We start from the raw sequence: 25,601 nt of genomic DNA on the forward strand, positions 1-25,601 counted from the left end.
AGATTCCGGTGCTCTGCGGCTGCGTCGACTGGCGACTTGGCTGGTTGAATGGCTGGCTGGTGGCCCCTCTGGGTCGGTCGGCAATCGTTTTTCGCCTGGCCAAAATCCTGCAGACGTGTTCGAGAGCTTTAGAACGTTGTTTGCAATTGCGGAAAGCGGTTTGCGAGGCACGAGACACGGCGATAGTTTTTAATAGAAGAAGCAGCAAATAAAAAATAATACAAAAACACAAAAAACACAAAAACCAAAAAAAAAAGAACAGAAAGAACAGCAGAAAGAGTGCAGATGCAAGAAAAAGCCGATTAGTTCGCAGCCAGCGGAACAATAGTTTATTGAGTTTATTGAGGAATAATCCCCGAGTCGGCGCCCCAAAGATCCAACAAAAACCCCAGAAACAACTGAATTACCAGCCCAGGCAAAAGTATATATATGTTAACAAAGAATTTCGTTTTCAAATCCCAGCACACCGTGGACTTTTAATATATACATATATATATACACACACACACATATATATATATATATAAGAAAAAAGTTAAAGCAAAGAGGAAAAACGAAATGCCGAACGGGTGGGCAAAATGTGAAAACCCAACAAATAATTACTCAGAATCAAATGATTGATGTAAATCAGCACATTTAAATCAAATATGGGCAATACAAAAATAGAATAAATATATATATATTTATATATATATATAAATATAAATATATACATGTATGCGTGTATATGCATGTGTATATGCTAAGGCGAAAGAGGAAAGATCATAAAATACATATTTTATGAACATTTTTTGCATATTTTTTTTACTGTTTGGCCAAATAACAAACTGAGTGTGTTCATAAAGCAGTACAATGTAAACCTAAAACCTAAAGCAAACCTAAGCGCAAGGATAACAAATAAATCACAACTACTCTCGACTACCGTTTCAATGGATTCTGGCGAATTTTCCGAGTTTCCCACATTTCCGTAGGTGAGTACCCCCGCACCGCCCCGACTCTGCTGCAATTACGTACCCAAGGTATTATATCTATCAGAAATCGGCACATAGCCCTCTATATATACACGCATGTGGGAAATAGTGTGCTTCGGTATACATGGCCCAGTGTTCCCAACTCTGGCAGATGGAACTGCTTAGTTGGCTAGCTGGTAGCTGGCTAGTTGGACAGTCGGATAGCTTTATGGCCGTAATTATAGGGGGGAAAATGTATACTTGGGCCAAAACACATACCACATGCCCAACATACTTACTATTATTGCGAATATGGTCCAACTCCCGACTCTCGAGCGGAAATGAGGCGCGGCTGACTGCGCATGACCAATGAATAATAGCGATACAGAAATGCTTTTATCCCACACTTTGTATTCCAATGCATATCTGGATATCCTCTCTGCCCACCTCCCCTCCGCTCCCCGCCGCCCCACTGGCATGCGAAGGAATTTGGTTTTGTTTTTTTCTCGCAAAGGACTCTGGCAGTTCGAAGTGTGTCAGGACATCAGCTTTTTGTGCGTCGCCCTGTCGTTTGCAATGAATCGGACTTGCTGGCGCTCCACAGCCAGGAGACATTGTCCACAATTATTGTGGGTCTGGGCATGCGTTGCCATTGACCCACCTAACCAACGTTGTGCACGGCCAGAAATCGCAGCGTGCTCGTCTGCCTTCTATTGTTTTGAAACAATTAAATCCACCGCATAATCCCACGCCAGCCGAACGAAACACGTAACTGGATTTGAGCCGCTGGCAAAGGACGAGTGAGTCCTTCAGCCCGTGAGTCCCACTCAATGGTAAGTTAACGTGCGGAAAATCTGCGCTGGCAGGAAAGTAAACAAGCAGTGGGCAATTTGTTTATCAATCACGGCGATGGTGTCGCGATTCCCATTTGATTCCCAGTGACAACGCCCAAATGTTTGCTGATCCATAAAGGAAAACAGCTCACCCATTAGATCGCACTCCCATCCCTCGGAGCTCGGACTTCCTTCTCCCAGCACATTGACTCCAGATGGGTTCATTAAGGCCCAGCCGAAAAGCGGCAAAACAATGCGGCAAAGGCTCAGATTAGGTCAAATAACTATGCAGCTGTGCACAGGGAGAAAATAGCTGCATTTACGGGCGAAATCACAGATCAATGGTACTAACTTCGACTGCAATTGATAAGCTTAGGTCGCTTTACATCTCGTTTACTTTACTAGAGGTATTCATGTTTTTACTGGCTGGAAAACGTACTTCAAAACTGGCTGAAAAAAAAAAAAAAAAAAAAAACTCTCTTTCTTTCAATACAAATCGAAGCAAACCTAATTCTGCACTAGATTAGAAGCCATGACCTGCGATTTATGATTGCTTATCAAGACCCGTGCAATAAAGGGCCTGAATATATACAGGAAACTACCATCTTTCTTTCTGCAAGTGTAAGGCTACGAAATGCGGCCCACTTAGTGGACGGATACTGCCACAAACTTTGCGATATCATGGAGTAAGCCAACTAGTTTTAACCAACGCAAAGTAAGTTGCTCAAGCCGAATGAATTAGGAAAGAGCATACTGTAAAGCATTTCCACTCGAGCTGCGGCTACTCCAGTTGATTTGGAATAGAGCAAGTTTTAATTGGCCAAGTTGCACAATGTGTGCAATCATTAGTCAGCAGACAAAAGTGTGTGGCCCCTGTGAATTGGCAAAAGGAATAACTCATTTTATTGGCCCTCGGATCCACACACATGTGTGCAGTTCCCATCTTTGGAATGCCGTCTAGTCGGAGGCTGCGCATTCAGTCTTTGGAGAGCCAGCCGACGACCACGACTCTCGCGTCCTTAAATTTCATCCCTTTATTTATTTATTTTCCTGTCAGCTGCCGCTGTCTGGTGTGTCTGCCCAAGGATTCTGTTTCGCGTTCTGTTTTTGATTCCGAATCTGATTCTGAATCTGATTCTGATTCTGAAACTGAATCTGATTCTATTTCTGGTTCTGAGTCTGAGTCTGGTTCGGCTGTGGCCGCCCTCGACAGCGAGGAACATGTGTCGCAATCCGGGGATTAAGTTACCAGGATACACCAGTTAGTCACCTCAGCTCATCCCCATCACCTCAGCGTGCTCATCGCGTGTTGGGGCCTCAAATTATGCGACTTGAGGGGTGTGTTGGTAAGATGTTGTCATCTGTATGCGACCAGCCACTTGGCCTGGAGAAGCACTCGTAAAGGTGCCCAAAAGTATGCCACACTGTATTTAAGATGTGCATTCTCGTCATCCCGTTCCCTATGCCAGTTTGCTTGGGGTGTGTTTCTGAAAAATGCCTCATATACTTGTCATATTCCATCACAATTATTAAGCCGCGTAAACTATATAGTCACTATAGTGTATGATGCGCTGATACGCCCAATGCAAAAGAGCTATGCATACATTTTAAAATATTTATACTTCATCCATGTTGTACTTGTATGCAGCTTTAAAAGGGCACATAACTTTTTCTGTGTATACGTGCACATTGTTAGTTGAACACTTTTCACCGGCTTTCAAACTAATGACAAAAAAGAAAATCACTCGCACGCTTGATGGCAATGGTTGGTGAATAAACCTCGTTTGGATAGAGTTTTTCTAAGAGGAAATGGCTAGTTTATTACATTTTTAAAAGAAATAATTGGATTTCGCTGAGCCTTTTTGACGGTTAAACCACGCCCGTTCGAGATTCGCAATTGTGGAATGCTGTGGGACTCAAATTTGTAATGCTATTAATTGCCATGAAAGTAAGTTACTTTTCACGAGTTTTTCTATGCTTAAAACATGTGCCATTCTCGTTGCTATCCTTTTTTGGTCCTTTATTCCGCCACTTTCCATGTGGGCCAGTGTCGTCTCCTTTTGCGGCAATAAATTACCCTACTGCCTCCTCGCCGAAATGACCCAAATTTCAGGACGCTCTCATGTAAAGGGAAATTCAATAAATAATTGCTAAGCATTTGGAAATTTGCAAGACCTGTTGATTCAGCCGCAGCCACTAAATACTTAATTAAGTGCTATCCTAATTTTTATATAAATAACGCTTTAGGGTAATAGAAATAACTTAATAAATGATTGTCGCTATGTTTCGACTTAAATCAAGATAAATCATTTTCTCATAAGCGGAAACCTGTTAATAAATGACTGTTTGTATTTTATAGTTTATTGAAGTTAAATATACACTGGGTTGCATAAGCTCGTGTTTGAAACAAGTAATTTAAAACTGATTGCTCGCTGGGGCAAAGGAAAAATCACAGTAATTGCAGTAAAAGCAAACATTTAATTTGCACGAACGAACACTTAAACAAATTAGCTGCCCACACTTAGAGAAAGGCGTCCTACAATATGCAAACAATTTATCATTTCAACCTTGGGCTTAGTGCAAACGGGCATCCCACATTTAGGAGAAATTATCACAGATTATGTGTACTTGAGTGCGATATTAGCTTCCAGTTTCGCCAAGTGTAGCTAATAACTGGCGTCAGCAGCGCAGCTTCCAATTTTCCCCTTTGATCCTATAAATTATGTTCGGTTTTGCTTTTTAGTCTCTGATTATCTTTCTGTGCATACGATTGCTGAATTCTGGACGGACGAGTAAATATTCGGTTAAAGCCATATGTGTGGATAAATAAATCCTATAAGTTGCGACACCGATCCTTTTTTTATGTGACTATATCATCGAGTTGTACATATCCGAAAACCGTGGTACAATATTTAAAAGAGAAGTTTAATTGATTGAGTTATGGGAACTGATTCGTAATTTGATTGCCGCAACTACTCGCCGACATTCGGAAATGCATTCGCATTCACAATCGCATTCGCAGTCGCAATCGCAATCGCAATCGTCTTTCTTACCTAATGAATATTAATTATTTAATAGGATTTTTCAGCTAATTGAATCTGCTTTCTACCATTTCTCTGTCACCGCTAAATGTCTGTCCTTGCCTAATTAGCGCAAATTAAAATTGTGGGCTGTGGCCTCGGAGCGCTCTTCACTGTCCGGTGCCCAACACTCGCGTTTAGCATCCAACATCCAACATTCCGCATAGAACATTCAAATTCACATCCACATTTACATTCACCTTAGTGCCGACGTGGCTTCTCATTAGTTTCGCTTGGGCAATCCCCTAATGCACAGTTCTAAGCAGATTTGACCTGAGCTTTATCTTAAAACCATCGTGCGTCTCATTTGAATATCAAACTCTTTGATACCTCGGAACACAGATATCTAGATCCAAAATCCCTAGATACATATGAGTGATTGCTGCACAGCAAGGCAATTACATCATATTCATAAATTAGAAGAAGCTTAAAAGGTTCGAATTCAAATAATAATAATAATAATGATATCAAGATCGAATTGCTTGAGTCGATTATATCTAAAATCAGTGTTGTGCAACTTCTTAGAATGCAATTTGCTTACGTTTTAGTTTTCAACCGGGAGCTTTTTAATAATAAGATTAAAAACTTGGTGTTGGGGAAACTTTTCCTGCATAAATATTATCTTAAGAACTAAAAGCCTTCGAACTAAATAGAGATAATGGTATTTTATTACAATATATGTTACACCTATTTAGAGGAGTTTTCAGTATCCAAAATATCCCAAATAGTAATAACATACCTATTTCCATTTACAGCACCAAAGGATATCGCTTGCTCATAACTTGAGACGGATTTTGATGCATTTTAATCTACTGCTACGGTTGTAATAAAGAGGCGTTTGGAGGAACGTTGCGAAGAGTGAATACTAGAATTGAATTTGCCATCACTGTCTTGTTTATTTTCCGAGCTTCCTTGAGCCAAGCCAAGCCAAGTCGCTGCGCCGTGTGATGAACGCACTATGCCAGCTGCATCCGGATGCCATTGAAAGCCTAGCCACAGTCACAGTCCCAGTCACAAACGCAAACGCAAACGCAAAACCACTGCCACAGACACCCAGCAGAATCCAGATACCAGCCCGATCCAAATGAAAATGATGTTAAAGCTGAAATTGAATTGGAGAATGTCTGGTTGAAGCGGTGGAGCGAACTCCCATTCTCGATATGCTTTAGAACTGCAAATCAATTCAATATAGCACAGGACACAGAATACAGAAAACAGAAAACAGAATACAGAATAAAGAATATAGGATATAGATACAGATACAGATACAGATACAGATATTGATACTGAGATACTGAGATACTGATACTACTGGAGGGAAGTTAACTAATGCAAACAGATATTTTTAAGTACCATATGAAGGCAGTTTTCTATAAATTATTACCGCGAGGACTTAGGAGAGAAAACTAAGACTTAGAAGTGGGGCTGGATTGGACAACTTCACTTTTAATCACAATATCGCAGCCGCCGTCATGTGGATAAATATCGCCAATTTAATCCTCATCATTGCTCAGCTGTGCGTTTTCGTCACATCTGCAGGGGGTAAGCAAACGATTTTCCTAATTAACGTTATTAAATATATTACGTACATACATAAGTTAGATAGATTTTCCCATTGCCACCACAGCCAGTATTTAAATCATGCCACAGCCATAGAACAATGTTTAGGGGGATTAATTAAATCATTGCAACATTATTTCATTCATTGCAACGAAATTGTTCTCAGCAAAACAATTTGCATAAAGTTGAACATGACATGTTACAAATTGCTTTTGCTGCCCAGTCAACAAGGGATAATTGTTGCATAACTGAACAACAACTTCATTCTATGCAGAATCGTTTTGCTTAATTAACTAAAGCAAATGTGTTGCAAATACGAACACAAATATCAAATCTATGGCAATAATAAATTGTGGGTGCTGCAGAGTTTTAGAATTCCTACGCTTTACCGTGGCATACGAAATTCGGCAAAGCGTTTGGATTCTGAAACTCTACCGATCCATTATCATATTATTAACAATGAAAACACTAATAGGTTAAGCCAATTATCTCATTAATAATGTTTTAAGTGCTTCACGGCGTCACAAAGTTGATTGGTTTCCTGTGACAAATAAGAGGGGGCAAAAAAGCACATGACACATTGAATTTCAGGCCTTTTGTTACATAAATTGAGGGAAGTATCTGTTAGGGATCGTGTTTTTTGAAATAAGATAGTAAATAGTTTTAACTGTTTTCCTAATTAACAATCGAAGAGTTAAAAAAACGAACATTACCTTTACAGAAGCAGATTACACACTAGATGATTCATTTTGGAATGAAGAAAGTCCTGTTGGTGAGTAAATCTCTAGTAACTAGCTGATGTAAATCCTATTTAAATGTGTGCCACATTTCAGGAGAAGTGGAACGTTTACTTAAGGAGTACAGGCAAAACCAAGAGCTTGTCCGTCGAATTGGTGGTCACTATTACCAAATTATATATCCAGTACAGCTGCGCCATCACGAGAAGATGGGCATATCCACGCGCGAAGTCAGTCTCCCAAAGGTAAGAACACCCTTGCGGTGCGCTTCGTCACTAGTCAGGCTTAACTACCCTTCAATTGAACTAAACACTTTACTCTCTTATTTTTAGCCGGGACAAAGACCTCGACCTCATGACGACAGCGGGTTTAACAGGGGAAGAACAAAGGTACAGGGATTATAAGCTTATATAAACTTTGAAACCAATTGGCCTGCATTTTTGTTCCTATTTGCAGAAACACTTCCATCGCACATCGCTGCTGATTAAAGCATTTAACCACAAATTCCGCTTGGACCTGGAGCTCAATTCGTAAGCCATTATATAAAGTGAATTAAATAAAACATATATAAAATATATTTATTCCTTTCAGACAACTTCTTTCGCCAAACATACAACAGAAACACTACCACGTGGGTGGATATCTTGTGGATGGAAATCGACATGTGAGTTAAGGTTTCAACAATTCGAGAGCGTTATTACAATTTATTTTGAGATAATTTTAGTATGGAAATACATTATTACCTACGATATTGAAAAGATATGTTGCATGATTTGAACTAACCTCTTTGATCGACTTTTTGCAGGATATCGAGCACTGCTACTACCACGGGACCGTGAAGGATTATCCCGGAGCCAGTGCAGCATTCCACACCTGCAACGGCGTAAGTGGCGTCATCCACATCGGTAACGAGACCTTCGTCATCCATCCCTTCTACGGCGGGGACCTGTCCGTGAGTAGCCCATGGATCCAGTGCTGGAGCACGTGCAATGGAGCAAATGCAATTATTATTTTCCCAATTCTCGCCCCAGAAACATCCTCATGTCATCTTCGAGGCGCGCACGAAGGCGAACAAAGGGTGCGCCAACTCGGGCAATATTGAATCCTGGCGGCTATCGCGCCGCACAAAGCACTTGTCCGCCGGAGTTTCCGGCGTCGTGGAAGAGATCCTCCAGGCGGGAGTGGGCCGCAACAAGCGGGATGTGCGGGAGGCCACCAAGTACATTGAGACGGCCATCATCGTGGACAAGGCAATGTTCGATAAGCGCAATGGCAGCACTCGAGCGGAGGTCATCCACGATGCCATTCAGGTGGCCAACATAGCCGATCTGGTTGGTAACCACCACACGCTGCTAATAATAGCCCAGTTAACGCTTAAACGTGTATTTGCAGTACTTTCGCACGCTGAACACACGCGTCTCGGTTGTGTACATTGAGACTTGGGGCAAAAACCAGGCGGTCATCGATGGCAGCAAGGATATCAGCAAGGCAATATCCAACTTCAACGACTACACCTCCCGCAATCTGTTCCAAATCGAGCGAGACACCACACAGCTGCTCACGTAAGATTCCCAATTCTGTTGAAATCTACATCGACTGGGCGATACATAACTACCATATATGTGTAACCATATCTTCTCCAGTGGCGAAACCTTTGCCGGCGGCGAGGCTGGCATGGCCGTTCCCGAAACTGTTTGTACGCCCCGTGCTGTCGGCATCAGCGTGGATGTGAATGTATATGAGCCGCACCTTTTGGCCGGCACAATGGCCCACATGATTGGCCATAACATCGGCATGGGACACGACGACGGACGTAAGAATTATCTCATCAATATCTCAGTGCTGCCCACCAAACCGAATCTCATTTTCTCCCTCTTATTTTCCCCCTGATTTTTTTCCGCCCGATTTTCGCCATTTGCCATTTTGCCATTGCATTTTTGCCGTAGGCGAGGAGTGCTTCTGCCGTGACTGGCACGGTTGCATCATGGCCCAGTCGATTGTGGGCCAGGAGAATGTCCAGCCATACAAATTTTCCGAGTGCAGTAAAAAAGATTACATTGACGCATTGCGGACTGGCCACGGACTGTGTTTGCTCAACAAGCCAAATGAGGTGAGGACTCAGTACCAGTACCGGTTGGGAATTATAAGCGCGTAGAGGGAAATAACTTCCTGCACTCAATTCCCTTTGTTTCTATCAACCATTTCGCCACTTGTGTAGATTGAGTTGCGTCGAAACTGCGGCAACAAGGTGGTCGAGGAGGATGAGGAGTGCGACTGTGGAACCTTCGAGGAGTGCGCTCTGGACCAGTGCTGTGATGGCATAACGTGCAAGTTGAAGTCGGAGGCCCAGTGTGCCAGTGGTGCCTGTTGTGACCAGTGTCGCGTAAGTTGTCGCTTGTCGCTACTCCCATTTGAAAGCATTCCCAACGCTATACATATATGCACCCATTTCAGTTGCGGCCAAAGGACTACATTTGCCGTGACTCCAATAACGAGTGCGATCTGCCCGAGTACTGCGATGGCGAGATTGGTCAATGTCCCTCGGATGTCTTCAAGAAGAACGGCTCTCCATGCGGACTGAGCAAGACTGGCATCTCAGGTTAGAGTGCTATACATATATTAGTATATACATGGTATATATTCCTATATAAATTTTCTCTCTAGGCTACTGTTTTCAAGGATATTGCCCCACGCTGAGTTTGCAATGCGAAGCCATTTGGGGCTATGGCGGCTCTGCTGCGGATCGTCAGTGCTATGAACAATTCAATTCTAAAGGCTCAATCAACGGGCATTGCGGTCGGGATGCCAATGAACATTACATTAAGTGCGAACCAGAGTAAGTGCACAGCATTCTACAGACAATTATAGAGGAAGCCCTGCCTTCGATTATGGCGCTAGTGATAGTTATTGAAAACCATTCCCACCTAATCCACAGGAACGTCCAGTGCGGAACCCTGCAGTGCAAGGATGGGGAACGGCAGCCAGTGAACGATGGCATCGACCAGCTCTACTCGAGAACAATCATTTCGATCAAGGGTCAGGAGTTCGAATGCAAGTGCGTAGCAACTGGCCAGGCGGCTGGAGGAGGGCAGGTGATGTCCGCATAGAGATAGTCTCACAATCGTTTGAGTATATTCGCAGGGCGACCAGCGGGCAAGTGGGTTCCAACAGCTATCCGGAGCACGGCCTGGTCAAGGACGGAACTCCGTGCGGTGATAATCTAATTTGCCTCAACCAGACGTGTGTCAGTCTCTTCCCCCACGTGGATCAGACCAAGTGCCCAGCCAATTCACAGGGCCAAGAGTGCTCAGAACACGGCGTAAGTCCACAAATAGTGACATCTACTCTATCTACTCTACCTGCTCCACCGCAAACATGTAGTCTCCATATTGGGCGCATGCATGACAGGCATGTGCAGAGGGATAGCATACCCTCCTATACCGTGTGATATGTGATGCGTGATATTACCCCGACCACACTTTGCTTGTTATCTCCGCATTCCAGGTCTGCACCAATACGAACCGCTGTTTTTGCGACATGGGATGGGGCGGCAACGACTGCAGCTCTGTCGTGCTGCTCACAACAGCACTGCCAACCGAAGCACTGCCCACGCCGGAAAACACCATCAAGATGGAGAAGAAAGAAACCCCATATGGTAAGAAGTGACTGTGGTGTCGAGTTCAGCTTCAGATGCTTGTATCTCACCTTGCGCCAGCTGGAAAAGACTTCTGAACAAATGAGCTATACGAATTTGTTGAAATCCATATCGAATGGAGCTGGTCTAATCGAATCCAAACTACTCTATCCTAAGATCCTCAGTACTAGAGCTCTGCTTGAATCAGCTGCCGTAAGGCCTGAGCTACGAACTACCTTGTGTTGTGATAAAGCATTCGGCACTATCCTATTGCGATCATTCCGATTCAAGCAGGGCTCTTTTCTTTTAATACCATCCAACTATGTGTTGTTGAACAAGGTCAGTATCGCCTGGTTTAATGACGCTGGCAACTCACAATTGAATAATTGGGTGCAATTCAGTTTTGTTACTTGTATGACAATGGTAGTCGTCAGGTCGGTGATTTGTCGTTTTAAAAATAACTAAAACTAATTTGAAAAAGAAGAACTGTAGGTTAGGACACGTTAAAATAATTTATTTGAAACGCTCCATTAAATCACACTGAAGTTTGGGAATTATTTAAATTTGTTTCTTTATTACTTATCCTGTTAAGTTTTTTTCCGTGTTTTCGATGCATTTTCAACCTCAAGTACTAGATATTGTTTTCGTAACCTTTTTTGTAAACTTTTTTGCCTTCATTCCAACGCGAGGTAACTTTGAAAAGAGCTTTGCTTTTATACTCTCGCAGTAGCACAAAAAGTTCAAGCCAAGGATATCTATATACATACATATATGTATACTCAATTACCTCCTAGACATTATCTTTAAAGTCGTGAAGTCTTCCAATTGATTCTAATTTCCCTAATATGAGATACCTTCTACTCACTGGCTTACATTTAAATGCAATCTTGTACCAATATCTCTATATGAGTAGCGCGTATCTCTAAAAATCCTTCTTTCAGGACTTTCAAATGCTTTCAAACGCGAACGGAAATAATCACTTATTTCTTAGTTTTTACTTTCGGAAAATGTTATAATGTTATTTAAAGCGGCAATACGAAACATGGCGCATACATATTTATATACTTTGATTGAAAATAAAACGCAACCACCATTTGCAGGCACCTCTGACCAAAATAGGATCAGCACATTAACCATGGTCATCATTTTAACAGTTATCGTCAAATGTGTCTTCATTAGTTTTGCAACACTGGCCGTTTGCTACAGGTAGAGTACCGAGCACGTCAAGCTCTTCCTCTTATGAATTTAGCAACACATACAATCACCACACAAAAGAATACACACACACTTTACATGCTAACACTTTTTTCGATCTTTAACCTCAAGCTTACCATTTGTAAAGTCTGAAATATTTTTGAACTGAAACTGTGAACTTTGAGAAATATGTTTTCCCCAACTGGATAATAAGTTCCTAATTATTTTCGGGAAAATGTATATTTTAAAGTTTAAAAAATTTGTATGGTATGGCCTGTTTCTTCAAACATTTTCACAAGAGTTGTAAAAGTCAACTTTTTGACCTTTTCCAACACTTTCACTTTCACTAAGAATTCAATGAGGTGGCCATTAAAAATATACATTGTTCAAATTCCTTTTCAACACTGACGGAACAGGCCTCTGTTTTTGAAGTTCCGATAAGGGTACTCCTTCTTTTCGTGCTCATGAAGTGCTGTACATAAATCTTTGCCACATCCTATCTTATATTTTAACTTGGAGTTACTACATACATATGTACACTCACATGCCAACATCAAATATTTTACTTTTTGACTGCCCTTTGGATTTAATTGCTGTGTGTAAAATATTCGTAGTGCTTTTATAAGTTTCGAAATTGTTCGTGCTTGTAATTTGTCGTCGTAATCTAAAAAATGTCTAATATCAATATTTTTGTTCGTATAATTTGGGATCCTAATTCCATTATGGTTTATGTATTATTTATGACAGTATGCATATAAGAACATATCCGCCAACATAAAATGAAAAACACAGCAAGCCATTCGAAATAAATTGAAAAAAAAAATTATTCTTTATGAATTTACTTGACAAAATTCAGTTGCTAATTAAACAAGATGATTTGTCAGGTCATATTTTTTAGATTCTGATTTTTACTCACACCTCTCGTAGGCACACTCACCAGAACACATTAATCAGCCATCATTTATCGACTTACGCACACGATGTCAGAATGGGAAAATTAATAAACTTTAATATTTAAGGACGTGAAAATGCCAAAACGGTGAGCCAAAATTCCAAAAGAAAAAGTCAGGCATATCTACATACCCTGTTTGTGTGAAATTAAACTTCTTTACTATGCTACGCATTCGAATTTTTTATAAACCTATAATTTTAATGCACGAAACTCTGGAAAATAATTGAAAATGAATCAAAATCGTATTTTAAAATCGAAGAGAATCTCAATCAATCTATGTTTAGACTAAAGTAGTTTCTAAAGCGGCGAGGGTATAAAAACCAAGCACTGCTTGCTTTTTCAACGTTATCTTCTTCCGTTAAAACAAAAATTGATTTGGTATTTAAATCGATAATTTCTAGAAATCGTTAAATCGTTCGTTAAATAATCAACAAGAACTTTTATGGGAAGAAAATCAACTTTCCTAAAAGTCTTTATCAAAAAGTAAAGTATAATTAAGTAGTTTACTGCTTTCCTCTGCTTGATACTATTCTCCTCCTACGCGAACCAGTTTCGAATCTTATACTTAATACTTGTTAACGAAAATATCGTATATAAATTAAATGTGAAATGTTCGTTATTAGTGGTAATTAGCACAAATCGATTACCATTGTCATAGAAAGCTGAACAAAAAGCAAAACATTAAATTTACTTTTAAGCAATTGTGAGAATCGTCTATCCGTTTTTGGCCATTTCAATAACTTTGGCAATCCAAAATAATATTTCTCAATGAGAACACATACTACAACGTATGCATGTTGTCGTTGTTATAGGTTTATGTTTTATGTATTTCATAATAGTTAAGTGAAAATAAATTGAACTATAAAATCGGTACGAAAAGAAGAAGCAAATCAAAATTCCCAAAAGAATAAGTGAGATGCCTATTATATCTTATTTCCCCCCAAATGCAACAAAACTTTGTATTTCCTTGTTTTTTCGGCTGACTCACAACCCAACTGCAATAATGAAACGAATAACTACGATAACTACGATAACGATATCGTCCTCGATCAATTCGATATTCACCTGGCGCTATCGCAACGCAACCCAACTAAAAATGGTATCATACAATAATATAAAATGATGTGAAATCAAATGAAATGAAATTAAATCAAATCAAATGAAATCAAATGATCGAATTGAAATGTATTACTCCATTATACGAAACACTCGAACGAAACTGCACACACAAATGAAATACAATGGGGCACATAACGAAAAACTTGGCTGAAAATTCCTCGTATAGAGAACTACCACGGCTCAAATACAGTGTTCCTAGTCGGTGTTCTAATGTCAGTTGTAGGGTTCGTTTTTATAACATTCACCTTGATGGCATTGTGCTACAGGTCAGTTGTAGTACATAGAAACTTCTCCCTGTGTCTAAGGTTAGTTGAAAAGAAGTAATGAAAAAGCCAGCTTTAAATACAAATACAAATTACAACCACAAAAAGAACAAGCAAAAAAAGTAACATAAAAATATATTTTTTAAAACTTCAAAAAAAAAAAATGAAACACTTGCAAATGCAAATATGAAAAACTTTAGTAAATTTGTTTATTTTGTTTCGCATTTTGATAAATTTGTCTGTGTCGTTGCATTTAAACCATTGTCATTGTTCATTTTTGTTAAGCTTCATAATCAAAAAAAAAAAAAACTCCCAAAACGTACTTTCTTCCACCATGTAATATCTGAATTCTATTATCAGTAGCGTACGCTGGATTTACTTGAATATTTTATTGATTGTATTTCAGTAAATTGGTCCGTGTTCTGTCCCCAAGATACTCGTACAAGAAATAATTTATTTACTCTTGCTCAAAAATCTGCGTACTCAACTGCCTACCTCACACTTGCACATCTGTATACATCTTGCTATATCTTTGATTCTTACACTCATACAAACATTTTTCCAAATTTTAGAAATATTCCTTGTGGCAGACTCTAGATCAAAAGTCCTGCAAGAAATCTCCTTCCTTAAAAGTAATTTGAAAGAAAACATTTTTGAATAACAAAACAATTATGTGGTTCTAAGGCGATTACAATAGTAAAATATTTTTTGAGGATTATAGTGATACAAATCGGCCTAATATAATAACGATTTATTGCTACTGTTGGTGTACATTTAAGAAGAATATTTATTTTCGTTTTTAAAAAGTGTCCGATTTGAAAAAAATAAATCCAAAATCCTTAGATATTATCAGGTTTCCTCAGGAATCTCACTCCTACTGACTACATTAAAATTTAAAGATGTACATATAATGTAATTCGTAATAAGGACAATTAAGATTAGGTTGGTTCTAATGAGTTTAAAAGAAACCTCAAAAATACTTACTAAAAAAAAGTACGAAGATTGGTTACAATAAATAGGTGACTCCTACTTTTGAGTTCATATTTTTGTTCAACGAAATATGGAAAAGACTGAATAAGGATTAGATACATTAACCAATTAAGTAGTTACGATATTGGTTTCATATTTTTATCTAACATGTTTCATTAATTATACCTTTTAGTTAGTCACCGATTCTGGCTTTAAATTCTTATAGTTTTTGAGTCAATAGCACACAATTTGAAAGCGGCTATACAAAGGATTGCCATTTGTGTATGTTATCGTTGTCGTCAGTACGGCGGTGATCTCGTTGACGTTTTTCATTACTACTTTTGTTCAGTTTAGTCTGTCCAGCACTATAATCATGCCAAACTATATCCATATATGTATAATCAACAAGAAAAATAATGCTGTTGTTTCTGCCACCACCATTAAACATACCTGCAGTACGAAACCGATACCGAACCCGTATCAGAATCAGAATCCGTAACCGATCCGTATCCAAATCCGAACCCGATACATGGGGCATATCCACCATTCGTGCGGTGTGCTCTGTCGATTTAGATAACTTGATAGTAACTCACGTAGACCCGAACCCAAACACTACTGAGTATGTGAATATGTATTCGCATAGCCCCCCGCTAACTTGCAGCCCAAAGCCAAGAGTAGATATATACAATATACATCCATGACCTTTGCCCATATATCCTCCAGTTATATGGGAACGTACATACATATAACCAAGCTACATATATGGCTTGCGATCGAAGACGATCGATATCTTGACTTCTCTTTGCGCTTAGGGCCCAACATAGATGAAACTGACTTTGAGCTATGGTGGTGCTTTCTGCAGAGTAAGCCTGCTGTGTTCCGAAGAGCCGCCTTTATGAAAGCGAATACGAATACAATGTACACACATAAAGCATTTATGTTTTGTTTGTGTAATATGGTATCAACATTGGGATCAAAAACAACACGCACAGACACAGATTAATCACAGATACAGATACAGGTACATGTACAGATATAGATACAGATACAGATACAGATACAGATACAGATACAGATACAGATACAGATACAGATACAGATACAGATACAGATACAGATACAGATACAGATACAGATACAGATACAGATACAGATACAGATACAGATACAGATACAGATACAGATACAGATACAGATACAGATACAGATACAGATACAGATACAGATACAGATACAGATACAGATACAGATACAGATACAGATACAGATACAGATACAGATACAGATACAGATACAGATACAGATACAGATACAGATACAGATACAGATACAGATACAGATACAGATACAGATACAGATACAGATACAGATACAGATACAGATACAGATACAGATACAGATACAGATACAGATACAGATACAGATACAGATACAGATACAGATACAGATACAGATACAGATACAGATACAGATACAGATACAGATACAGATACAGATACAGATACAGATACAGATACAGATACAGATACAGATACAGATACAGATACAGATACAGATACAGATACAGATACAGATACAGATACAGATACAGATACAGATACAGATACAGATACAGATACAGATACAGATACAGATACAGATACAGATACAGATACAGATACAGATACAGATACAGATACAGATACAGATACAGATACAGATACAGATACAGATACAGATACAGATACAGATACAGATACAGATACAGATACAGATACAGATACAGATACAGATACAGATACAGATACAGATACAGATACAGATACAGATACAGATACAGATACAGATACAGATACAGATACAGATACATCAGATACTGTGGCCGACCCCAAAACTGATATGGAATCCGAATACACCCATATCTTACTACTGTCGCAATGCATTGAAATTGGAAACACCCAAAGTACAAAATAACGACATAGTAATCAGTAATCGCTACCGATCATTCCCGGTTAAACATTTCGAACATTTAAACTTCTCGTGCATGCACAACTAATTGAAACACATCCGCTGAGAATGTATGTTTTGAGAACTTGCCGTGCGAAGAACGGCGGTGGCTTTTCAGTACATGAACAAATCAAATACATTTGAATTTCAATTACATTTATTTACATTTGAAATCGAAATTATTTCCTTCCTTCGACCTTCACTTCCAGTTTGAGTCGCACTGCGCGTAGTTGCATGTGCCTTTTCGTTAAATTTTCGGGATTAGTTTCTTTATCCATATACCTGATTCCGCATGTGAGACATCTACTAATTTGCTCTCCTTATTTTCCTCGATATTCTTGAATTTCTTCGTCCAATTGTATATGTTCAACCTATTATTTTTGTATTATTTACAAAACAAAATGAATTAAGAACTCCCACGCTTTAATGCCTTTTTATATCAACTTGAAGTGGATTTTACTTTATGTATAGTTTTGAATGCCTTTCAAGTTTATATATATATATCAGTGCCTTTTTATATATAAGTGCCTTTGCCCTGAAAATGATATTTTTGCTAACTGCATAGTAAATTTAGAGTAAAAGTCTGTATAAGTCTGTCAGTTTAATGTGAATGTCCTAAATGTTTTACTAAATGTATTAGAGAAATCTAAAAGACTGATATTTTTAATAAATATTAACGACTGCAAAGGCATTTGGTCTTCGGTTTACTGAAGCCATGTAGTTTTTTCATCCTTTTTATGATCCTCTAAAAAATATGCATGTTTGGGTGTAAATATATTTTGAAAGACCAGGCGTATAACTGTGTGTTCATTTTTACAAAACATATATACAAATCATAACAAGAATCTTTATATTCAACCCAAAATGTTTATTCAAAATCTGTAAGCATTTGATTAATTAAGACTCTCATTGCAACATTTCGTTTCCAAACAACAATCAACAACAACATCAATATAATGATCCAACAAAACAAAATCAACAAAAACCAAATTAAACCTATTCAAATCGGTATTGATCAAATCAAAAACGAAATCCATAATAAAATCCTTCTGCAATCGAAACATATTTCAACGGGCCATTAAATACACACGCATGCACACGCAACTATTTATGCAAATATAATTAAATAAAAATCAAAATAAACAAAATCGGGTGCATGCGTGTGTATGTATGCACGTATTTACCTCGTACTCTTCAAATAAACCATAAACATTGTTTATTTATTTACTAACCGAACCAAAACTGAACCAAAAACCAAACCAAACCCAAAACCAAACCAAAAACAAAACCAAAACCAAAAAACATATACAAACCAACGATTTACCCATCCTGCCCCATAATTACAAAACACTTTGACGTAAAATTAATTTTGCTGCATAATTCAATAAAATAAATGCGATAACTGACTTCATATATCTGTAAAACACGCATAACCTTACGCTTTAAAATTATTACACATACTATATACATTGGAGTGTATGCAAAATCTATAATATATATAACGCATATAAATAAATAAACACCTACAACGACAACAACTACACCGTGAATGTGGGTACCCCCGATGGCCACATAGGCGAAAGACCACTACGCTGAAGTACGACCCGCCCTATTCGAAGAAACCAATTGCCAAGAGCTACGGTGGAGCGGCGACGGCACCCAACCATCACTCCGTGGAAGAGGTCTCCTTGGACGGATCCAGCAAGTTAGTCTATGCCAATCAGACCGGCTTCAGGTGGGTATCCTCGAGAACAAAGCACGATTCGGCTGTAAACGATGCAGCAGTCACTTGGCCATGATAACCAGCTGATTACTCGTTTACAGCCATCATATTTTATAATCCATGATGGTGCGGTAATACACGATGCATCGGCAACGAGGCAAAATATACCGAAGCATGCATGCTGATTCATCGTTTACAAGGCCTTTGAATTAGTGAACAATGCACCAGCATTTCATTTCAATGCGATAATACTATCGAACCTATTTGCAAACGAAAAGCAACGAAAGAAAAACATGCCTGCTTATTCATCGTTTATTGCCAGTCTAGATCATTGGGTTAGGATCTTCGCATTTGTGGTGGTATAAAGGTAAACGTTCCATCAGCAATTTCGATGTGATTAAACTATTTGGAATGCTATGCGGAAAAAGTAGAAGCTGCTGGCTGATTCATCGTTTACCACCACTACAAGTAGTTCGGTTCCCCTTTTCCCACCGACCACGATTTGCGCCTATTTCATTATAATCTTTCACAGGGACAAGGGAATCCATGGACGACGCTACACGACATGTGGCGAGGACGACCAGTCACATGCAGGTTAATACATTATGTTTACAATTATTAAATATCTTGTGCTTAGATTAGATTTACAAACAAAGTGGCTAAGGGGTGTCACCGAAACCTCGTAGATTCGAATTTCGACTAAAAGTCCCAAAACGGTGTCACAGAAATCGAAAATATCATATTTACTTTCAATGCTTGATATGTTTTCTAGCTAAAAACATATTTTTGCCTTTTAAATATTTTGTAAATTTTAAATATTTTAAATATCGAAAATGTACCTGCAATCAGAGATCTGAAACACCAACGGATTTTTAAGAGGTTTTCTATTTCTCTTGAGATTTCAGTGAGATCCCTGATTATGAATTTGTAATTGTATTTTAGGGGAGGTTCTCGTTCTATGGCCTCAAAAAGTTTCCATTTTCAAAAACCAATATTCTAAATTTAGATAATTATCTAGGGGACACATTAGGTATCAAAGCAACATTTCTTACACGTATTCACGAAAATTAGGGATACAATTAGTTTTTTGCAATACAGTGAACGGGAATTTCCCCCTAAAAACTAAGTAATCGTATATTAATGGAAAAACGGTTTGCAATAATTTGTGTTCCTATGTTTCCCGCTTAACAGTTTAGATGCCTTCCATGTTAACGAGCTAAATTTGAATAGAATAACTCTTGATTATCGTTTACTGCTTGTACTCTTCAGAGCTTCTATTATTGCAGTTACTGTTTGACATTAATACTCTACTCAATAGCAATCATAAGTTTATTTTCAGCAAACATATATGTTGTTTATCTATACATACGTACACTCCCCCAACAAGCTTATTATGCCCTTTTTAAGCGACCCGAGTTTTCATCTTTGTTTTTGTCGGAGCTTTTCTGAAAAAATGAGCAAACTTTTTGTGGGTTTCCTTAACAATCTTAAACTAATTTTATTAACTTGTGGAACATAAGATTAATCTATACAATCCTTGTTAAAGGGGTTAATAAACGCTTCCGACCCTATTGTATTTATATATTGGATCAGAATCAACATCCAAGTCGATCTGGTTAAATATCTTGTTGAAATTACCTAAAAAGGGCTGAAAAGCATTGTCTACATATTTTTTGTTGGCATTTTAATAAACTGTTTTGATATTTATGTTAATAAAGATATAATTAGTTAACTTTAACATCCTTCCAAGGGTATTTTATTTATTTACATTTTGTTTTTTTGGTATCAACGGAACGCAGTCCATCAAAACTTTATGTTCATGAATTACTTTTTAAATATTACTGTATGGAATAGGTACGAACTACCTAATAACTTTTCCGACCCTTCTTTGTCCGTCCGTATAAAACTGTCTGTCCGTCCGTATAAACGCCGAAAACTAGGCAACAAAGTATGGTAGAGTTAAAATTATAAATGTTTATATCACTGTTTGTTTTTTTAAACAAATTTTAAAACTATATTTTTGAAGAAAACTTGTAGTATTTGATCAATGCTTTTGTTTACCTCTGTTTCAATTCTGAAAATTAGATACCAGAAGCATATTTGACCTATTTTAATGTAACTTTGCATCGACTCGCATGGTAATGATGATCAGTAATATATAAACTAAATAGGGTTTAATACAACGAACACACGCACACACACAGTTGACCAAGAATCAGGAATCTTTTTGCAAGGGACAAAGACTATTCACAAGTAGAAACGAATTGCTGTATGGAAATTGCATATCAAATTAGCCAAGCTACCAGAGTTCAAGTGAATAACTACATATGTACATGTGTAGGTACACCTTTCTTGTGCAAATTAAGTATACGTACATATGTACATAAGACACCCCCACTATAATCGCTGTTTTGCAGTCACGCGCCTATTCTCTACCTGAAAAATTTGTACTATATTCCCTTTACATGCACATTGGAACTAAATACTAACGTCAAACCTAATGCATTATTATTGGCTGCCACAGAGAAGGGTATATTAAAGAAGCACGGCTACGGTTTGGTGCACGGTGAGCAGCTAAAAGACAAATGGGGCGATGACAATCAGTCCGATAATCTCGAGCTTATAACCCAAGACGGCACCCTGGCGTCGACAAGCGGCGGAGCGGCTGCCTCCGAGGTGGAGCGCACGCTGAAATCCCTCAATGGGTATCATGAAGACATCTTGGAGGCGCTGCGGAATGCGGCCACGCACCGGGGAACCGGAACCGGAAACACGCCTGTCGGCAGCGGCAGCCTGAGCGAGGAGATGCTGCGCAAGACCCTGCAGGACTGCAACAACTCCCAGCTGGGCTACTCGGCGGAGCAGTACAAGCGTAACATTGGATCCAAGTCCAGTTCGCGGGAGAACATCTGCGACAATGCCGCCGTCCATGCGATCATCCTCGATGGCAGCGGCGGCGGACTCGGCGGCATGGGACTGGGCTCGAGCGTGGGAGCCGGCGGCGGATCGACGTCCATGTCGGGTGGCATGCCGGGCCATGGCGGCACCATGCTCCATCACCATCGATCGCAGCACCAGCTGCATCAGCCGTCGACGGTGGCGCTGCAGCCGCAGCAGCTGGATGACGATGATGCACCGTCGACGGGACCGCTGCGTATACGCAATCTGGAGGACCTGATCAGGCAGCTAGAGCACCACTCGTCCCGTCACATGAGTCCCAGCGGATCCGAGGATATACGAATGTCGGAAACAGAGGCCGATCGACACTATAGATTAGAAAGTTCCGCAGCTTGTAGTGAGTCATCTCAAGGGTTAGTGTTATTTTCTGCTTCAGAACTTAATCACCGTAAACCTCTTTAAGTATTGGCACCGAGTCAGTCAGACACCCGAAAAGCCTGTCCTGTCCTGTTCTCTTCTGTTCTGTTCTGTCTCGTCCTGTCTTGTATCGCATTGTCTTGTCTCGTCTTGTCTTGTCCACGTAAAATAATCGATCGAATAATCGAACTAATTGAACTAATTGAACTAATCGAAATAATCGAACTAATCGAGAAATCGCACATTCGCTTTAAACACACTTCAACATATAAATGACTAACTGAATATGACTATGAATATATAATTCATAATTTCTTAGATGTTTTTAACACCTACTATCTGTATTGCGCTTTGTAACATGGTATTGAACGTAGGCAGTGAACAGTTGCTTCCCATTAACCAACCGTATTCTTAATAGTCAACGCGTTTTAATTTTCCAATAGTCAATCTATGTGATACCAAAATTTTCAATTTACCCACTACTAAACTAAATCGTAGAGCAAGTGATTAATAACCCAATATATATTCGATGGCTTGAGAGTATCTCACATGTTCATACAAACAACTAACGAAGACTAAAGCCTCATACTCATCAAAAAGCATATACAAACAACTCATGATGTTACTTTAAAACCGAAAACTACCGACCTACCTACCATTAAGGCATGAAAGCCACTGCTTGTTTGTACTGCAGTATATTAAAATGTAATTCAAGCCAATGCCAATTTATATTCGCATTTCTTGCAGGCTTCAGGCTGGAATACCTTGTGTGATAAAGGTTGGTTGCCCCTCTAACTAACTCACTTACATATGTAACTTACTACCATCTTGCTCTTGTGGTCTTATTTCTTAAGGGTCTTGACTTCACATCGTTTTCCTATTTACTATTACGTAATCACTTGCACATCTTTTTAAACAACAACTACAATAACAATAACAACTACAACAACAACAACAACAACAACTTGCATCGTAACAGATGCGTTGACATTGCTCTTAAGTTCCTCATGGCTATCGGTCTCTGTTTTGGTCTCGGTTTCAGGCTCAGTCCAACTCTCGCTTACCTGAAATCCAAAAAAAAAAAAAACAAAAAAAATATATATAAAAAATAAAATAACCCAAGTTCCATGTCCATGAAACTCCCATGCCACTAAATAATTTGAATATTTGCTTGCCTTTTCTTATCCTTATCGCCTATAGCTCCAATCAGCAAATACCACAATCTCAGAAAACCGCTACAATTCATGCGTCTTACAGCAGAAGCTGTCGTCCCCGTTCCGATGAGGAGTCCCGATTCACATTCGGCGGTGGACGCTACCGACAGCCGGCATCTTCTGGACGCCATGCGCCGCACCAGTCGCACTCACCCCACGCATTCGGACACCACACGCACCACTCCCATGCCCACGGACATGCCACGCACGGTCCACACTCGTCCCATCACTCATCGCACACCCATTTGCAGCAGGAGGACGAGGGCATCTACGAGACCGCTGACCACCACGAGCGCCAGGTGGTCGACGCTCGACTCGACTGCCACGAGACACCAGATAGCGAGAGGTAGGTCCGAGCCACTATTTCTGTCTCTTGGTTCCATTACCATTACCATTGCCATTGCTAGGCCACTACCATTACCATTACCATTACCAATGCCCATTACCCATTACCCTAACCATGTAGAGAGCAGCTGGCAAACGATGCAGCAGCATATGATATGATATATGATGTTATATGATATGATATGCTATGATATGATATATAATAGATTAAAGCTGCTCAAAAGAGCCTCCACTCCAGGAGTTCCTATTCACCACCTCAATTTGAACTAAGCTGGTCTGCTGCTGTTGCATCGTTTACTACCAGCTCAACAGTTTGTAGCATTTGATTTATTCCCACATATGATGATACCAAACGAACGGTTTCCCCAAACTTAATTGGCCTGTACCTTCTAGTTAATGGATAGTTCTACATTGATGTGATTAGATGCCCAATTCAAATTGAATATGCGCAGCATGTGAAAGATGCTTGTTTCATAGAACCCAGACAGGAATCCCTCTGTGATCCATCCATCTAGCCCAATCCCAATCCGCTTCCTCGATGGCCCCCGTTTGTTTTCTTACCATGTGCCGTTGTTCCTGCTACGATTATTATTTTCTAGTGATGACTTTATTCAAGCTCAACAACAGTTAGCCCGGTGGGCGAGTGAGGATGTGGTATCCGTCGTGGTATTGGACCAGCCGCCATCCGGTACAATGTCGGATTCCCAACCATACATCGACGTCGGACCCATTTCGGGGGCTATAGCGCAGCAGCAGCAGCAGCAGCATCCGCATCAGCAGCAGCATCCACATCAGCACCACGGCGATCATCATCAATCCTCCGCAGCGGCAGCGGGATCGGGATCGGGATCGGGAGTGGCAGCGGCGACATCGGTGGCCAACAGTTCTATAATGGCTTTGCCAATCGTCCCAAATGGTATAAGTGTAAGTCAGAGGGACTACTATCCATCCCCGCCCTCAACGGAAACGGAAAGCAGTGGAAGTGTTATCCAGCCGCCCATTCGTCGCGGTTTGCAATCGGCGGCAGCAGCAGCAGCAGCAGACCCGGCGGCACTAAGTCAGCAGCAGCATCAGCATCAGCAGCAATTGCAGCTCCTTCAGCTGCCAATTTATCAGCAGCATCAGCATCCGCATCAGCATCAGCATCATCATCAGCAGCAATCAGGCGATACCAGCAGCAGCAACAACAGTCAGTCCGAACAAATCATCGAGAATGGCTGCTACCCGGAATATAAGCATTGATATTGTTATCTACATGTTAGAGGAGATCATCCCCATGGTCCATCCGATCCATACGATCCATGTGGGCCATGTGGGCCATGTGGCCCAGGTGGTCCACACTGCATCCGAAATCGCGCATAGATCAACAACCCACTCCACTCCACTCCACTCCACTCCACTCACATGTGCCCGGAGCCAGCGCGCAGCTAGCTTTCTCTCTAAATAAATGAAATTTGTATCGACCTTTATGATTACTTTAGCATAGTTACCAATACGTTGCTCGTGTATAAGCACATAAATAAATAAATGAATTTAGCCCTAAGTAGTTAAGCAAATAAATGTAAATGTGAAGACAGAAGACAGAAACCAAACTAGTTAACGTAAAATGGAGCAGAGTAAGGCAAAGGAAATAAAAATTAGCACAGAAATTGAAGCGAGGTGGAAATGGAAAATGGAAATGAATATGGAAAAACAAACTTAACAAGCAACAAAAAATGTGTATTCTT

At 39.8% G+C, this 25,601-nt stretch overlaps 1 protein-coding gene across 2 annotated transcripts; it reads left to right on the forward strand.

Annotated features, from left to right (window-relative positions):
* Nucleotides 1-25,559, forward strand: LOC6550670. 2 transcript variants are annotated; one of them, XM_015155771.2, is made up of 25 exons: nucleotides 1-421; nucleotides 846-971; nucleotides 5,619-6,405; nucleotides 7,145-7,195; nucleotides 7,257-7,405; nucleotides 7,493-7,549; nucleotides 7,617-7,690; nucleotides 7,752-7,824; nucleotides 7,966-8,112; nucleotides 8,192-8,491; nucleotides 8,553-8,722; nucleotides 8,804-8,973; nucleotides 9,107-9,270; nucleotides 9,379-9,543; nucleotides 9,615-9,759; nucleotides 9,825-9,996; nucleotides 10,096-10,215; nucleotides 10,302-10,479; nucleotides 10,665-10,815; nucleotides 11,895-12,000; nucleotides 18,854-19,012; nucleotides 19,533-19,594; nucleotides 21,525-22,311; nucleotides 23,516-23,875; nucleotides 24,474-25,559. In XM_015155771.2, the coding sequence occupies exons 3-25, from the start codon at nucleotides 6,336-6,338 to the stop codon at nucleotides 25,114-25,116; spliced, it is 4,473 nt and encodes a 1,490-aa protein (XP_015011257.1). In that variant the 5' UTR covers nucleotides 1-421; nucleotides 846-971; nucleotides 5,619-6,335; the 3' UTR covers nucleotides 25,117-25,559. The 2 variants fall into 2 exon arrangements, with proteins under 2 accessions (XP_015011257.1, XP_015011259.1); XM_015155773.2 differs by lacking the exons at nucleotides 1-421; nucleotides 846-971; nucleotides 11,895-12,000 and adding exons at nucleotides 1,472-1,783; nucleotides 14,226-14,364.
* The last annotated feature ends 42 nt before the right edge of the window (nucleotides 25,560-25,601 follow it).

This window comes from Drosophila erecta, unplaced genomic scaffold, assembly GCF_003286155.1.
Source record: "Drosophila erecta strain 14021-0224.00,06,07 unplaced genomic scaffold, DereRS2 tig00000126-arrow-pilon, whole genome shotgun sequence".
NCBI lineage: Eukaryota > Metazoa > Arthropoda > Insecta > Diptera > Drosophilidae > Drosophila > Drosophila erecta.

What these genes read in the sequence shown, in the direction of transcription:
- LOC6550670 (XM_015155773.2), top strand. Translation starts at nt 6,336, where the DNA reads ATGTGGATAAATATCGCCAATTTAATCCTCATCATTGCTCAGCTGTGC. An exon ending in TTAACAGGGGAAGAACAAAG is followed by an intron (nt 7,550 to 7,616) that starts GTACAGGGATTA and finishes TCCTATTTGCAG; the next exon opens with AAACACTTCCATCGCACATC. An exon ending in GAGACACCAGATAGCGAGAG is followed by an intron (nt 23,876 to 24,473) that starts GTAGGTCCGAGC and finishes ATTATTTTCTAG; the next exon opens with TGATGACTTTATTCAAGCTC.